This window comes from Perissodus microlepis, chromosome 15, assembly GCF_051167445.1.
Source record: "Perissodus microlepis isolate ML-2025 ecotype Zambia chromosome 15, ASM5116744v1, whole genome shotgun sequence".
Classification (NCBI taxonomy): Eukaryota; Metazoa; Chordata; class Actinopteri; order Cichliformes; family Cichlidae; genus Perissodus; species Perissodus microlepis.
The window spans coordinates 19,707,931-19,726,296 of NC_140475.1; the positions used below are offsets into that span (position 1 = coordinate 19,707,931).

Below are 18,366 nucleotides of genomic sequence, written 5' to 3' on the forward strand. Positions count from 1 at the left end.
ACCATCCGACTACACTTCCCCAGATCGACTGACATTCCAGTGTTGTTGCTGTAGATCCTCGTGGTGTGGATCAGTGAATCAGTGTCTCATTCACTCCTACATCTCATCCATGTAGAGGAGGTGGATGATGATGGCTCCATTCTGTAGCTGGTATCCGTAGCCAGTCTTTTCAATGAGGTTCAGGCCTGTGCAGAACAGCAGTGGGGACAAAGCATCTCCTTGGTAGATCCTGCAATTGATGGTGTCTTGTGCTATAGGCTTAAACTTGGCGTGACGCGGTGTTATTCGCCATATCCCCATTCAGTTCCTATCTATATCTATATCATTGATAGATAGGTCAAAAACACCACACTGTACATTTATAAGGTGCAGTTTGCCAAGTTACAATCCTGTACTGAACAGAATAGAGAAGACATACATTTTGTGTGACTTTATCGGTCTCTCCCATTGTTGTGGAAGAACTTTGGTCCATTCTTCTTTCCAAGAAGTTTATAGGTATTGAGGTTTACACGCTTTCATTTATACACAGCTTTTTAAGGTCCCACCGCTGCAGGTTGAGCTCCCGCACTTTGACCTGGCCATTGAAACACCTTGATTCCTTTACTTTTTTAGCCATTCTGTTATAGATTTTCTGCTGTGCTTGAATTGTCCTGTTGCATGAGTTTGGGCCAAGCTTGAGCTGTCACACAGGTAGCGTATACAGAGTTGTCTCAGTCAATGCTAAGTGTCCAAGTCCTGTGGCTGTAAAACAAGCCCATATCATCACCCCACTTTGGTCTTGTCTATCCAAAGCACTGAAGTCTTACAGTTTGTTCAAATACAGCTTTCCAAGCTTAAGCCATGCTGCCAAGTTCTTTTTAGAGAGAAGAGGCTCCAAACAGGCCATACTTGTTCAGTCTTTTTCTAATTGTACTGTAGAGTCTGTGATGTAGCTCTTGGGTTTTCTGCTGTTTCTCTAACATTGGGGTGAATTTAGCACTAATAGAACAATTGTGGCATTTTGTTTACACAGCACCTGAAGCTCCAGTACAGCAAGGAGCAACATTTTCTGCTTTTAGAGATTTTCACACTTGCTGATAATCAATTTATCAAGTGCCTCTGATTAGCAGCTACTGGCTACTACTTGCCATCTTTATTTTTTATAAAAGCAGTAAGGGTGTACTTAAGTTTTTAACAAATACATAGAGTCCTCTGAAAACATTCTTTTTCTATGCCTGTAAGTTTTATCGATGGAAAGGAAATAAAACTAAAAATGTGTCATGAAGCAGTCTGATTGGCAAGATTTATACTGCAACACAGACTCGGGCCAAATCAGTACCATGAGCAGTAGACTGATCAGCCCAATAGACACATTTTGTTCATTGCAAATTACATGAAAATAATAGTTTATGTCCTATTTCAATCTTTTTGGATGGACAAGCTGCTAGACCTGCCACATTACAATCCCTTTGCACAACCCTGTGAAGACAAAGAGACAAATGATAACACACTGCAGAGCAAATAACTTTTTAATCGCTGCTGTTGTGTTTGCTGTTTGAAAGCTGAATTTGAAATTGATTTTGCTCCTGACAGAGAGTCTTTCCAGCTCAAATAGATCAATAGGCCTGCAGACAAATACAGAACTTAATACAAAATGTTGTTGGGAAGCGTGTACTGCTCTCGCTAATTAAAGCAAAGGATGTGGGTGACATACGGAGAAATAAAACAGTAATTATAATAATACATCTCAGCGACCCTCGGGACCCCTACGTCTCTCTGCTCTGCATGGAGCATCAATCAGCAGTCATTAGTGAACACTGTCCTCTGCACTCAATGTTCCCCAATCACCGAATACAGTGCATTATTATTTCTATTTAGTTCAAAAAGTGTGTTTTCTAAGACCACTGGGCCTTCTTCAGTTCTGAATTAGTTGGTTTATTATCTGGTTTATTAGCTCTAAGTGCTAAACCTTTAACCTAAATCTAAGCCTAAATTTAAACTTAATTCTAACTTTAACCCTAACTCAAACAGACTAACACAGGGGTACTAAAAAGTGAGAGCTGGTCAAGATGTTCTACGTTTTTAAGATCATTCTGATGGTTTAAACATGTTTTCATTTATCTGTCTTTGTTTTCCTGTGGCAGATGACTTTAGTGACTCAGTCATGTTCTTTGGATGAGTAATTCTCAACAAAACAGCAAATAACAATCTGCCCATTCTCCACAGCCACATTTTAATAGGACTGTGACACACACATGTTCAGTGAGTGCATCCCTTCAGCTCGCCACTTTATAAAAGAGTCGTTTTATGATTGCCTCTGTGTGACACCTCTCAATTATAGCTACAAAACTATCTAGGTTTATGTAGATTTCACTATGCCAGACAGGGTATTGCAAAAAGAAAAAAAGAATGGTGACATAGACAAGAGACCGAGGATGCAACACCATCAATCTCTGGGTGATCACTTTGCACAGGTCACGTGGTAGGATAGCTCTAAACAGTCATGGTCAGACCCAGACTGATGGCAGTCACTGACACAGACTAGCGAAGGTTTGTAAATACCTTACAATAACACAGAGAAGAACACAAAAATTTGCAAAATGTGAGCAAACACTTGGCGACAGTGGAAAGGAAAAACTCCCTTTTAACAGGAAGAAATCTCCATCAGAACCAGGCTCAGGGAGGGGCGGCCATCTGTGAGGGGAGGAAGACTAAACAAAAGCACGCTGTGGAAGAGAGACAGAGATTGTAGAAAATAGATACGAGTGGTTTAATTAACTCCATATGCAGCAGGAGTCCAAGACTACATCATTTTTACTCCTTAAAAAAACACCCGATGGGTTTTGCCATTACCCCCCAGGCCGACAGTAGTCCTGCATTTCAGCATAATAAGAACTTTTAGTTTTTATATGTAAAATGTTGCATTCCTGAAAAGTTTCATGCTGTTATTCAATGTAAATAGTTTAAACGACTACATGAACCGTGAGCTTACAGACTCCTGTTATCCTCTCAGCCAGTTAGAGATGCTCCTCAGGAGAAGTCTTACTTGACTTTTGAATGCAGTGGAGCCTTGTCAGAGTCAAGAGTAGAGTGGCAGTGACTCATCTCCATCATTACTCGCCCTGACTGACAGCAGACAGCCTCTGCATCAAGTAGCTCTACTGACAGCTCTGTGTTTCCTCTTTATAATGTCAAAAACATGCAAGTATAAACACAACATACCCTCTCCTCAAGGTGCCAAGAAAATGTTCTTCAGCACTAATCCGTCCATTTCACAGTCAAGGTCGATTTGGATCAGTTTTACATCACAATTCCAAATCCCGTCTCCGTCTTGGACGCTGTAATTGTATTAATACTTTAAGTAGAATGGAGGTCAGGAAGCAGCGTCCTTATGATGTCTTTCTGGCATTTCCCACAGTACACATTTGTATCAGACTGTGTGTGTGTGTGTGTGTGTGTGTGTGTGTGTGTGTGTGTGTGTGTGTGTGTGTGTGTGTGTAAACGATAGAAAACAGTGAGTCACACAGCTCTTATGAAATCGACAGTCTTCATTATTTCCCCGTAAACCGAACTGACTGCTGTAACAAACACGCTCCTCTCTGTTATCTTCATCTCCTCCTCCAGTTGTTTCTCCTCTGATGCAAACGCACACAGCACTGGTACATATTTGCTCACTATACCCACAAAACTGACCACTTTTTTTGTTGCTCAGAGTACTTCTTCCTCTGTCACAGACTTAGTTAATAAACTGGGAAACCAAGTGTTAAAAGCTTTATGGAGGGCTTTTATGGTGACGGGGTGTTTATGTTTCTGTCGGAGCGCAGGGAGAGAAAACTCAATTATCCCGTGTGGAGGCATTTGAAGGATGATTTGTGATTTGTCTGTTTGTGTGTAGGTGTGTGTGTGTGTGTGTGTGTGTGTGTGTGTGTGTGTGTGTGTGTGTGTGTGTGTGCGGGGTGGGGGTGGGGGGGTGGTGGTGATGAGAGGTACATTCATATTGTCTGGTGTTATCTCTTCACACTTCACAGGAAGTTATATCCAGGGAGTAATACATTTGTTCCAAATCCTTGCTATATACGCACATACACACACATTCAAATAACCAAAGTTTGCTCCCAGACTCTCTGCAACAAAAAGCTGCAAATAGAAGCAGTGAATGAGCGTGAGGCAATTGACAGTATATGGAATTTCCTATCTTTTGTCTTAGTTATTTCTCCGATACTTACTTGCCTTCTTTTGTCTGCACGCTAAGGGAAAGAATGATTTCACCTTCAACAGTGGTGTTTTTTAAAAGGATGTGTAGATATTAATTCAAATAAATATTTAAAAAATTGCAGGCACCCACCATCCAGGCTGAAATATCACTGTCAGATGGATTGATGTTATTCGTTTTACTGACATAAATCCTTCCTGTTGATGCAGTCATGTAAAAAGGTTTTCACACAACATATGAAGTCCTGTGAAAAGTAACACTAACTGCTTCAATAGGAATTTAGAGGGTTACATGTTAAACAGCCTCATTGGACTAGTCATGTGTCTCTAATCAAATGCACTTGATTGATTGATAATCAGCAAATGTGACCATCTCTGTAAAAGCAGAGGTTGTGACAGTCACAATCTTTCCAGCACTTTCAGCCCAAGTTTGGATCGTGTAGTGCATAGAGAAATAGCAAAAAATCCTAAAGCTACATCTCAGACTCAGACTTAAGCTGGTATGTTAAATACTAAAGTTCATAATAAGCGTTAGAAAAAGTCTGATCAACTATGACTTGTTTTAAAGGGTTGCCGGCAGAAAGCCTTTGACAGTATGGCTTAGGTTTGTATCTGAATAAACCACAAGACATCTGAACCAAAGCTCTTTGGATAGACAAGACCAAGGTGGAGACAAACAAATGCTTCACACCAGCTGTCAAGGACAGTGATGGAGGAGTGATGATCGGGGCTTGTTTTGCAGCCATGGGTCCTGGGTACCTTGTAGTCGCTGAGCCAACCAGCTCCTCTTTATACCAAAGTATTGTAGAGCCAAATGTGAGGCCATCTGTCTGACAGCTAAAGCTTGGTCTACATTGAGTCACACCATAGGACAATAATTCCAAGCACAACAGCAAATCTACTACACTGACTGAGACTAAGTCCAGACCTCAACCTAATTGAAATTCTGTGGTGGGACCTTAGGTCAGCTGTGCATAAACAAGTGACCACAGTGGTTCTATAATTTACTGGCTCATTGGGTATACTTAGTTCACACAGGACTTGTAAGATTACTGTGAGAATGTAAATTGTCGTGCCTGTGAATCAAGATTTTCTTCTAATTTGTGCATTACCTTGGAGATTGACCAGATATTTGACCATCACTCTGGGTTTTTTTTGTTGTTGGTGGTGGTTTTGTTTAGTGCCACACAAGTGTTACCATCCATGGACACTTAAATTAGATAGTAAATTTTTTTTTAGACTTATTTGAACTTTAAATTTTACTGGTCACCACAACAGAAAACAGCATGCACCACTCAGTATTACTCCCATATTTTTTATCCAGAGTTGCCTCGGTAGAATGTTTCTGATTCGCGGTACTTATGTAGCGCTTTTCTACTCTTTCTGAGAGAATAGAAGTACTTCTGGACATCTCCCATCCACACAGCACTTTATTCTGCCGTTAACCTTTTTTTTTTTTCTTATCACACACACATTCCCACTCCAATGAACTCACCAGGGGCAATTTGGAGTTCTGTGTCTTTCCCAAGGACACTTCAAGAGATGGAGTGTATGAGCCAGGGATCACACCACTGACCATCTGACTAATAGATCACCTCCCTTCCTGTACAGCAGCAGCCCAGTCAGCAACAAAAATGTCGCTGGTACCATTTTGTTAATCACAAGGTCATCATGCACTCAAACAGTTCCTGCTTTCTTCAGTTTTACTTTAAATGTCATGATTAATTACAGAATACACATAATGCTGTGTTGAAGAAGCATAGAAACTGACTTTTAAGGCAATAAACTCTTCTCATACATCAAGCGCATCAAGTGGGGTCGTTTTCTCTGGCTTCAATTCAATCAGCCACGAGAGTTGCTTTTTTTCTGCCATAATTCTTTATGTAGTGAAATAATTATCTATGAGGAATGCTGAAAGTTAGTGTGCACATGTTCAGACATCACCTGTGCTACTTTTCTCCTGATCTGATCTGACCTTCAAGTCCCGCATTAAAAAAAAAAATCACCAAATCCTCTCAATCATCTCTGGAATAACGGCAGAGTGCAGTCATTTCCCACAGTCAAACATTTTTACTAGTCAGGTGGTGTTCTCTGGTCCAAAAAGCTTTGAATAAGGTGAGCATTATCGTATTACAGCAGCTTCAGGGTTCGAACATGTTACCTGTCTTAAAACCCTTATGTTGGCTGCAGGTTAGTTTAGGCATTAAGATTCTACTCAACAGTCTAAGATCTTGAATGCACATTAGACAGGCTTTTAAGCCACATCTCTTTCAGATGCCTCACTTTCTCCACCTGGGGACTCTCAGTGGTCTTCGGGGTCGGGATTCAGAATTGCAATAAAAGCAGCTGAATCAGTTTGCCACAAAACCTGAGGGTCAATGTTCTCAGTTCATGTTTTTGTATGTTTACCCGAAGCTCTTGTTCTTCGGTATCACCACTTTTACTTGTTAAATGGATTCAGCCACCAGAAAAGTAACAAATATTGACCGCTTGGTAATGGAAAGAAGATTGAAGAAGCAGGCCTTCACACACAAACAGCACAGAGAGTCAAGACAGGGGAGGAGGTGAATGTAACAACAGTTCGGTCAGTTTGTAATTAAAGGATTCACTGCAGTTAAGAGAAACTAATGCTCTCCTTTTAATTAAAGGAATAAAAGGTATGCTTTTAACTGACTCGGGGCACAAAAGCAACAATGATCAATACTGATGAATAAGATAGATTAGTGGCTTTTAAAACTCTTACAGGATTCGCTGCACATATGAACTCAGTGAAGGACATTAAGAATATCTATGATAATTAAAGGTTCTCCCAGATCTTAAAAAACTGCAGTGGTGCTACTTCAAAGTCAAACTGTAGAGCTTGTGTTTTGTGATGTGTTCAAGAGAAACAGAATACTTAGGCAAGGATTAGATGGATTAAATCAGGTCCTTAAGATTTGCTCAAGTCTCAAGTAAGGGCCAGTGGACCAACACCTAATCTTAAAAAGGAAGACAGGGAATGAATGAGGCCCTAAATGGATTATTTGGAAGTATAAAATTGAGTGTAGTGTAGTGTCTCATGTTGGACACGATAGTAAAGTAGGCTGCCATGATTTATCTGCAAGCCCCTTTGTTACCCTCCTCCGGCCTAGCTTCTCTTTTATATTTGAGTGAAAGAGGTCTTTGCTGCTTTTCCTTCTTGGGCCGGGCACTGAGCATACATACAGCGTACATTTTTCAGATTTTTGTTTTGTTAATCTGAACTAAAACACAAAAAGTTGAATTAAAAATAGAGTATTTTTACAATTTAAATATTTTTAATTAACTTCTAGGTGTGGCTTCTGATTACAGTTAAGTAACTGAGGGGTTAAAAGTGCTGGAAACGGCAGTTCCTTCAGTCGCCACTTGAGGCAGGCTCAGAAAGTGAATGAGTACTCATAGACTCACATGTTAAAATGCCCCAATTTACAGCAGAAGCAAACATGTTTTCAAGTTAGTACAAAAATGGTTTTGGCTTCGGTGGATAGTTTGACATCAGCTGTTTAGCGAGTCAATTTGTTTTATAGTTCATTGGTCTGGATTAGGGATGGGTATCGTTTAGGTTTTATCCGATACCAGTACCAAACTGGTACTTTTGAAACGGTGCCGGTGCTTAAACGGTGCTCGAACCGGTGCTTAAAGAATGGAGAATACACACTTTGTCCAAAAACCTCTCATGTTCAGCTGTTTTTTTGTGAAAAGATAACAATGTTAGCCTTTTCTGCAGCTATAGGGGATTTATGGCATCACTCTTGGCTGGAAGCAGTGCTTAAACAATGGAAAAAACAAATTTTGTCCAAAAACCTCTCATGTTTAGCCGTTTTCCACTTTTTCTTTGGTCATTTTAGCCTTTTTGGCCAGGGTGAAGGGAGTATCTGCCATCAAACAAGAAGACAGCCGCATGTAACTACTACGGTGTTTGCTAGTTCACCTTACATGCATTAATTTAATAACCTGGTTAGCCTACTCAATGTAAATTACACACGAACAACATTAAGCGACTCACGCAGAGAAGAACAGCTGCTGCTGCCATCATCATCCGTCATCATTTCTGCTACACTGGCAGGGCTAAGGGCCAGGACTCTACTATTCGGGTTCTTGGGGGATGTTGCTAACTCCGGGTCGATAACAGGCACCACACCCGTAGTAGATGTGCTCAGTGTGAGGTCTCGCAGCAAGCTATCAAATACGGTGCATTTCTCGGTTTTAAAAAAAAACCCGCTATGCGTCGCCAGGTGTTTCATCAGATTCGAGGAGTTACCTCCTTTGCACAGTGTCACCTTAAAGCACTTGTTGCAGGCTGCTGAGTTTCCATATTTTGCTGTGAAGTACAGCCAGACTTTTGACCGCTTCGCCTTGGGCATTTTTAATCTGTAGCTCTGCTCTAAAAGAACGTACGTACCTGGGCCCGCCTACTATCCTCGGAAACGTAAAATGATTGGCTAGAATTCAAAGTGTATGACATCTCAGGAAAAAAAAAGCACCGAAAGAAAGCACCGAAATGTGCGCTGCTTTTCGGTCTGGTTACTACCGTTTATGTCAGAACCGGTGCCATCATGGCACCGGATACCGGTACCCATCCCTAGTCTGGATACAGACTTTTATGTCCCTTGTTTGTGTGGTTGGTTTCTGTTTGGTAGATTTGGTAGAAAAAAGAAACTGTGGTGGCAACCAAAACACCAAATTTTAGGCATCAACATGTGAACTCCATACGCAGTGGATTAAATCACACTGGCTTCATCCATCATTGATACACTGACTGTGTTTGAGATTAATCAGAATAATGTTGCCTTTTTATTAAGTTGCTGAGGATTGTTACGTTATCTTTTTAGGACTTAATGTGATTCTTCTGCTCTAAAGTGCAAATAGGAAAATTATGTAAAATATAAAGCAGCTTTTCATCGTGAGAAAACAGAGAGCCCTGTTATAGCAGATAAATGACTGAATCCACTATAAATAGCAGTTATTTCTTTTCTTTTTTTCTTTCTGAAGTCATTAATGCACTGTGCTGCTTTTGGTGCTTTTGAAGGGTTACCATAAAAACAGCATGGGAGCCCCGTCGAACACTGAATAACCAGGGCTGCTGTCCGCCAACTCAGAGCGAGCCTCATTTCAATATTCAAGCATCTCTTCAATCCATGTATCATTTCCCAAAGGTATTACACACTGCTGAATCAAAATGCAGATGTTTCTGTCAGCCTCATTTGAATATCATTTTAGATCATTCTCGCTGATGGATTGTGGTTTAAAATTTACAAAATGGCACCTGAACATTTCACTGACAAAGAAAAACGAGCTAAACTCAGTGTGAACCGTGGTGTGCTTTAACGCTTTGTGCAACAATGCAAATGAGATCTGAACGTCATGCAATATTTCACGACTGCTGATAGAAAAAGTATCAACATTTTCCTTATTTATTGTCATGCTGGGTTAGTTATCTTGATACCATTTTAGACAAAGATGATTAGGTGGTTTGTCCAGAGTTGGAAAGAACATTTAACACTTTATATCGAGGTTCTTGAACTACATCAGATAAATTAAAAAGTCACTTGTATTGTTCTCATCTTCATTTTACATTTTTTGCCCTCATTGGTTTGAGCATTTTCTTGGGGCTTGACATCAAGACTGAAATTCTATTCTGAACATAGAGTGTTACCAAATGCATCTGGCAACCAAAAATCCAACCAAAACGCTAATCAGACAGTTAAGCGTTTAAAAGTTTTATTAAGTTCAAGAGTTGGGTTTTAGAGAGACGCACTGGAGTTTCTCAGATTAGATGATGGACAGTTGAGCGAGCAACGTGGTCCATCTTTTTTATACTTCACTTAAGGGCTATGTGGTCTGTGATGGTTGTACGTGACACTGTGATAGGTAGTGAATGTAGGGAGCAGTGGAAGAGACCCTGAAGAGGTGGAGGGCTTTTCTGGAAAGAAAAGGAATGAAAGTCAGTAAAAGTAAGACAAAATACTGAATGAAGAGGGAGACAGTTTGAAAGTGGATGGAGTAGAAGGTGAATGAGTTTAAATCCCTGGATTCAATTATCAAAAGCAACGGACAGTGCACAAGAGAGGTGAAGAAGAGAGTCCTGGAGACGAGTGTCAGAGGTGATTTATGACAAAAGGATAGTACAGGAGGGAAATAGAAGGCAGAGTTGAAATTGTTAGGATTTTGACCAAGATTAGAAATCAGTGCATCAGAGGGACAGCTCAGGTGTTTTGGAGACAAAGTTAGAGGTGACTCTAAGATAGTTTGGACATGTACAGAGGAGGGATAGTGGATATACTGGACAAAGGATGTTGAAGATGAAGCTGCCAGGCAGGAGGAAAAGAGGAAGACCTCAGAGGAGGTTTGTGGATGTCATGAAGGAGAACATGCAGAGGGTTGGTGTGACAGAGCAGGATGCTAGGAATAGGGTGAGATGGAGGCAGACAGTCCACTATGGTGATCCCTGCAGTTAAAGCCAAAAGAAGTAGTTTAGGTGGAGGCTACTTTCTGTAAATTAGAGGTATCATCATCCTAAACACCTTTGTAAGCTTAGAAAAGCCTTGACAATGACTACTGTTAATCTCTAAAGAAGTCATATTGTACCAACTTATACCTGCATGTTGAAAAATAGCGCTTAAGTAGTACCCTGTGTGTGTAATCTCAGTGATAACTTTAGAGGACTGCTTTCTGGAAACAGAAATGAGGCTCCTGATAGATTGCAGAAACACTTTAATGGCCGTTTGACACAGAGATGTCAAATCCTGACAGCAACAGCAGCGCTGACTATTTCTCAAAGAAGTAAAAGCATGTTTCCTATAAACCGCTGCTAGAAAGGCACAAAGTGTGGATACTCACACATCAAAAACAGCCTTTTCCTGCCAGAGTAAACACTCAGCTGCCAGCAGCGTAACATTAGTAGGTCTTCACTGATGTTACGATGTGTGTGTGTGTGTGTGTGTGTGTGTGTGTGTGTGTGTGTGTGTGTGTGTGTGTGTGTTTGTTTTGTGGCAACCCTCCAGTAAACAGTGCTAATGCATGATGCTAATGCTGTGTATGCTTGTCAGTTGTTTTTGCTAATAGTCAAATATGTTTTTCTGTTTAAACTGTTTAAGTTGTTGTTTGGAAACTAAAGTGGAAATCAAAGAGCTGAACGAAACAAAATGAACATATTTATTGTTTTATTGATTAAATAGTCGAGACTCTTGCTTTCAGATGCTGAATGTGGCAAAAAGTTTCCAGAACAGCTGAAAATTGGAAGTGTACACAAAGACTGCCTCTGGTGCCTTTAGCCTAAATACTAATTAATGTCTTCGTGCCTGTTCCTTCTTCATAGCACGACAACAGCAAAATTATCAAAAGAATCTGATGGCACATCACTCAGTTTTTCTCTCTGTGTCAATATAAACAAGTTTTTTGAAGGGTTACCATAAATTAATTAATTCCAGCAGGACATGATGTGAGCTCCAATCCTGGGAAATTGCCTGATACTCTTCTTAACATCCATTTGTCAGATCGGTCAGGATATATCCGCAAGCTTCTTAGAAACCCACCTCTATCCCATCTCCAGATTTCCATGTTTGCATGCAGGAGGATGAAGAGTAGGGATGGGCCAATCCATTTTTATGCCTAATATCCCCACGGACACCTTAGCTTTGTGTATCTGCCATTAAAATAGTGATGTAATACCTAAGCAGTGTGACACAAACAGAAAACAAAGACTGTCTGCCTTCAAAGTGAAAGTTGGGTGTTTTGAAACATGCTGGTTGCACCAATAAAGAACGCCGTTCAGTGACGGTGAACACTTTAGTTCTGGTGTGCCGCACTTTTCCAAGTTCAGTAGCTAGTTGGCAAGTGTTTGCACACAGGATGTTTTTTTTCTTGCAAACTAATGGCAACCAGAACGATCTTCCAGCATCCAAAGCAGATGGAAATATGCAGCAATATGAATATGAAGCACTTCTGGACAGGAACGGCAAACGTGTTTATGAGACTTGAAATATGACGGAGAAAACTGTCTGCGCGTTCTTTAATATCACATCTCCAGAGCAGAGTGACTTATAATTTTTTCTGACATTTCAAATGTAAGAAATGTAAGAAAATAGCGTGTGCACTATGATGCATTCAGACATAGAAGGTGACCCCGATTTGTGCAGTCTGCAGCATAAATAGTGTGTTTCTTGATGCTTCAGTGGTCAGTTTCTCCTTTAGCTCATAGAGGATTTTAAATAAAATTGTTTCCTTTTACTTTCTTTCTTGCTCACTGTTCCATTTCATTGTTTTTATCCCTCTTGCCTCTTACTTTTCCCTCCCACTCCATCATTTCCTCCTATACTGTTCATTTTCTTGCATTTTTCCTGTCGCTGGTCTCCCTCTGGTCCTCCCACTCCTCCATTTCCCTCTTTCTAATTGTTTTCCTGACCTCTTTTTGTTTCTCTTTCACTCTCCTCTGTTTCCTTTTTTTACCCACCTGTCTCATCTCTCCATCAGGAGCTGGAGGAGCGTCTCCGCCACCATCACCATGCAGAGCTGCAGTCTCTCAGAGAGGCTCACCGCCAGAGCATCGAGACGCTCAAACAGCAGTCAGAACAGGAGCTTCAAACGCTCCGCTTTGAACTGGAGGATGAGGGCAAAGCCATGTTAGGTAAAGTGTGTGTGTGTGTGTGTGTGTGTGTGTGTGTGTGTGTGTGTGTGTGTGTGTGTGTGTGTGTGTGTGTGTGTGTGTGTGTGTGTGTGTGTTTGGTTGCTCTGTCTTTGTGTGTGGGTGCATACATAAAAACAGATTAACCCACCCATGAATTTTAAGTATATTTTGCCTTGATTGGAGAGTTTTTAGTCAGAGTCTGCACTGATTTTTCAGTTTGAGCTGAAACTATAGAAAGAACAGAAGAATGTTTAAGTAGAACCGACAAGTATAAACACAAATATGAATATATTTGTGTTTAAACTTGTAGGTTGAATATGAGACTATTGGCAGGACTTCAATTCAGCCATGAGATCCTCCCCCCTGTCTCGCTCTGTTTTCACACTGCCACATTAAGTGCTATTCCAGACTATACACAGCCTTAAGTGGAAGTCATTTATGAAACCCTCAAACACACCCTGTGGCAGCTGATTTGTGTCTACATAAAGGAGACTTCACACACCTATGAATATGGATTCCTGGTGGTTATTTCAGAAAAATCCAAATGGCAAAAATGCAGCAGGGGCTAAACAGATTCATGTATTCCAGAAGAAAGTCTTGAGTGAAAGAAGATACTGGCAGTGAAGGACTTAAAGGGAAAATTAGGGCTGCCATATTTATTGTGGCTAATATTTTATCCTCTAATATGTAACACAATTATTTTTCAAAAAATATATATTTTAAACTGGATTTCTCTGAAATGTAAATGCATTGTGAGCTTTAGTTTGGCAAAAGGACCCAACACGTGTACAATGTCACAGGGTCGGTGTCTCTAGTGAGATTACCAACTCCCGGTGCAACTCTCTCCTCCGGTCCCAGCGACCTCCTGATAACGGGAGAGCCTAATAAGCCAATCAGCCCCAGCTGCCCTCCCAGCCTCCTCTGCAGCCGCAGACCACACCCCACCACAGTGTTGTTTTGGCATCCCCCAATTTTTGTAACCTGACCCCAGTCTGCAGGCAAAAGTGTGCGACAGGGTCCATCTGTACTAGTGCATCTACAATAATATGAAGGTCCAGGAAAAAGTTAGTTGTTTCAGGATTTATACTTTCATGTATTCTCCATTTATTAAATATTTATACATTTTGATTTGGTTTTGGCTTAAAGCTCATGAAAAAAACTCACAAATCCATCATAAGTTTTATCGTAACATTTTCTCATTTTTATCAAAAAAGGATTCAAAATACAAAACTGTCCAATTTCTGAAAAGTGAGCTGGCTGACGAATGGAGCACAGACAGCACTGTGAGCAAGTCCAACTGGAAAAAGAAATCAGCATCTCTGTAAAGGACGTGAGCACATGAAGCATAAAATCATGCAGTATTTATACTGTTTAAATTTTTATTTACTCAAACTTCAAATGAAATAATGAAATATTTAAGATATAATTTAAGATATTTTAAGATTTTCATTAGCTCTAAGCCATAATAATCAAAATTAAATTATTAAATTTATTCATTTTAAATGTATAAATCTGTATAGAATATATAAAAGTTTACCCGTTTAAATTAAAAAGTGAAAAAAAATGAAGATTTTCACAGTATTTTAGTTTTGTGAGATATACTTGTACAGGCCTCCCTGTGATACATCAGCACAGCTCAGGGATTCCCAGCTGGTGCAGATGGAGAACAGTTAGAAAAGATGAGGTCACATTATCACACATTTGAGCCAGTTTTGTTTGTGAGGACACAAATCTGTAACTTTCCAGCTCCCTGGCAACGTTCTGTTAATGTCAGAACGTGTTGGACTATAGCAGCTGGTAACCTGGTCCGTTCACCATTAGTGAGTCTTGGTCATGTTTACTGCCTGCTCCACGCTCTGTTCAGACGGCTCATTCCCCCGAACCTCATGGAGTTTTTCCAACTAGTGGAAACACATCGGAAGTGAAAAAGGACGGCTGTGGGAGATATCTGTTTCAATAAAACACTCAGAATTTGGTCCGAGGGAAAGTCATGCAGTAGAATGATGGGTGATCATTTTTGCCTGCTCGCTCACAGTTTGTGTTTTGTCCTGTTTGTCGGTTGTCGTCTCTTTTCAATTAACCATCCCCATCGATTGTGGCAGTTAACCACCCCTCCTCAAGCCCGGGTCTGATCTCATTCTGTCAAAAGACAGTCTTTCCTCCCCACTGCAGAACAACATTAAAGCACATTTAGATAGCTGGTCTTGCACCGCGGTGCTATAGAAATGGCATTTCCGTGAATAATAGCTGTAATTTCAGAACGCAAGACATATGGATGTTTTTTACATGACTGTAGACAGACATTCTTTCATCACGGACTACATTATTACATTTCTCTGTCTTACGTTAATGTTGCTATTTGACAGGAGAAACATCTAGTCTTTATTATTTTCTCATTATAATGCAGTGTAGGGACAACAGAGTAAAATGAAACATCAACAAGGATCTAAAGTCTAACAAAATCATATAAGCACATAAGTGAAGTAAATTCTCAACCTCACCAAATATTTGGTGCCGACAAACCAGTACTGTGCTGTGATAAATGGTCTTCCATTACCCTCTATGTCATGGTCCTGACACTGGCAGGCTCCAGCGATAATATTATTTTATTACCTGTTCCTCCTTATATCTCCTACCTTTTTTTCTATCGTATCCCCATACGTGTGTATTCGCATGTTCTGTTTCTTTCTGTTTGCCCGTCTTCTGACTGGTTTTGAACTGCAGAGAGAAATCATGTGCAGTTCGTGGCTTTGTTCTTCTTTTGTCTTTCCAAGCTAATAGCAGTGTGTTCCCTCACCATGCTTCTCTAAGCCATTAGACTGTTTGCAATAAAAGGTGTTCATTGAAGTGAGGATTAAAGGCCACTCGGGTAAAGGCAGCAGAGGCATTCTCTTTATGGGCAAAGTTAGAAAAAAAAAAGTAATGTAGTAAGAATGCCTTTGGATGTAATGAGCGCTTTTTGCAAATAGACAAAAGGCTGAAAGGAGCTTTCTGAGTAAGTCTTGCGTGCCCGGTGACACTGAATCTGAAATATGCAGACTAGCTTTGCTTCATCATGTGCGTTATGCTCTGTGCAAATGAAATGTGACCTCCTGACATTCGTGTATTCGATCATATTTTTCCATCAGCCTCTCTGCGATCGGAGCTGAACCACATCCACGCGTCAGCCATCGAACACCTGAGACAAACCCACCAGCACGAGTCAGCCGCCGCCAAGGCCGAGCTGGAGAAGACGATCGAGAATAACCGGACACAGGTACTGTGAGACTTACTGAAGATGGGCTGGCTTATCACAACAGCATTTCCAACCACATTCATTTCCACCGCCACCACACCACCACGAGCAACAGAGCTATGTGATGAAGGATGTGAAGGATGAATCCTCAAAACACTTTACCATATTCTCTCTCTTCCATGGCCACAGTGAAGATTAGACGCACACAGTATTACATTCTCCTGTCATACACACCCGGCTTGACTTATGTGCACCGGTGAGCTATTTAATTTGGATCAAAGCCACAGGCCGCTGATATTTTTATGGATTTTTCTTTATTTCACCAAGTTTTTAAATTAGCCCGAGGTTACATCGAGGTGATTAGTCATATAATTGATTACTTGAGCAACAAAAAAATAATTGAGGACAAGCTGGATCAATGTTAAAAGTGCTTAAAAAATAAGGAGCTTTTCAAAGGAAATGTTGACTATGCACCAGCTCCAGCTTTACCTATTGACTCAAAAATGAGCAATTTAAAGGTGTTGCCTTGATTTGTGGAAGCTTTTTATTTTTATTTTTTTGTATATACTAAATTTTTACAGCCCAAGAAAGTGTTCATGTCCAAAGCAAATGGATACTGTTAGCGCTGAAGAATTCAGCCTCGGTTAAGCTCACTACATTGGTCTGTTTGCAAACAGTGACGTCGCCTCAGCTCCGTACCACTTATACCAGCACTGAGGGAGGAAATAGTCCCCACATTACGATAAGTGTCTCCACTCAGACACAGTCTGCACATCAGCGCTGGTATAAGAGGAGAAAAAAGTACCAAGTTTTTTTCTTTTCAGACTTTTGCAACATCGCCCTCTGTATATGATGTCGCTTTTTTCATCTGGCACAGTTTGCATGGTGAGGATAAATGGGCCATAAAGAAGTGCCAAAAGTTGCACTTCCTCAAATGAGCACTTGACACACGGGTCTTTATAGTCTCCTTTATGGAAACTTTATTGCAGTAAAACATGTTTTATAGGCTGGTTTTTGTCTCGATTGTTAATTTCCCACTTCATAGAGGTATCGAGTCTGTTAACTAGACCTAACTAACTAGCAGACATCTGTATGTCTGTGTGAAGCAGGTTATCGTTAACTCTGTAATCCACCATCATGTCAAAATATGGACGCTTCTTCTTCCAAGACACCAACGTGGTGGTGGCCAAAATGCAAAACTCAAGGCTTCAGAACAGGACTTCGTTAATCAGCTGGTGAAGCCGTGATTGATCAGCCACCATCCATCTTCAGTATACAGCCCATGCTCAAATACAAAATCAGTGATAAAACATTCAGACACTAATCCAGTAATCTAGGTTGCACGGTCCTCTAAAAACAAAATTACTTTCAAAGAAATCAAAATCAAAGAAATTCAGTGGGATGGAGTCAGTGTTAAATGATGCTACCAGCATCATATACCACCTGCTCACAAGCACACACACCACACTGCAGGCAGCCCTCTGAGCACCACTTGTAAATCTTTCTAATTACCCCCAGCACAGTGAGTTCCAGTCTCATCACCTTATGATACAGATGTTCTAGCAGAGACACACAGCTGGTTCTCTTTAATACTGCCACTATGCACCCCCTAAATGCACACGCGCACACACCCCACCTTTACTCCCTCTTTAGTCACAAAGAGAACAGGAGGGCAATTAAAGCTAATAGGCACACGTTACAGTCTCAACTACCTGCCAGTCAAGCAGTGATGTTTGAATTATGCTTCAGCTGGAAATGTACGGCATGACTTCAGAGATAAGCGGAACCCCCTCTTAAACCTGTGCCGTAACCTCCCATCTAACCTGATACACACCTCCCAAAAAATGTAACTACGTGTTCAGTCAACACAGCCACTATGACATCATCAACCTGTTAGTGAGGATCTGTCTTAAAGCCTCAAACTGTTTTCACTCTGGTAATTTGAAACTGAATGTGACAAGCGAGGGGCGGTCAGCTAGCAGTCAGCTATGAGATAAAGCAAACCCTCCTTTATTCTTGTTTTTGACCACAATGTGGACCATGATTTGCAAAATTATCATCATATTTTATTTAAAAAGATTCAAAATGAATGACTGAAAAAGTAGCATGTTTTCTGATGTCATGGATTACAGGAGACAAGGGTCAGTTTCTCGTAGATTTCTACATAACTGTGTTCTGCCTTTTTTCTTGCATCTGAAGATTTATTTATTTATTATTTGGTCCGCTGAGATCCATAAAGACATCCAAGTTACGCGCTCAGACGAAGAAGTTGATGTGCTGCTCACAAAGCGATGTA

General features: G+C 40.6%; 1 protein-coding gene across 4 annotated transcripts in view; it reads left to right on the forward strand.

Moving 5' to 3' along the window:
- fam184ab (family with sequence similarity 184 member Ab) overlaps positions 1-18,366 on the forward strand; it is a 201,699-nt gene that overhangs the window by 144,506 nt on the left and 38,827 nt on the right. For all 4 annotated transcript variants that reach the window (XM_084953110.1, XM_084953112.1, XM_084953111.1 and 1 more), the window contains 2 exons: positions 12,682-12,835; positions 15,964-16,091. In XM_084953110.1, the coding sequence (XP_084809236.1) occupies positions 12,682-12,835; positions 15,964-16,091 (282 nt within the window). The remainder of the gene's footprint in view (positions 1-12,681; positions 12,836-15,963; positions 16,092-18,366) is intronic.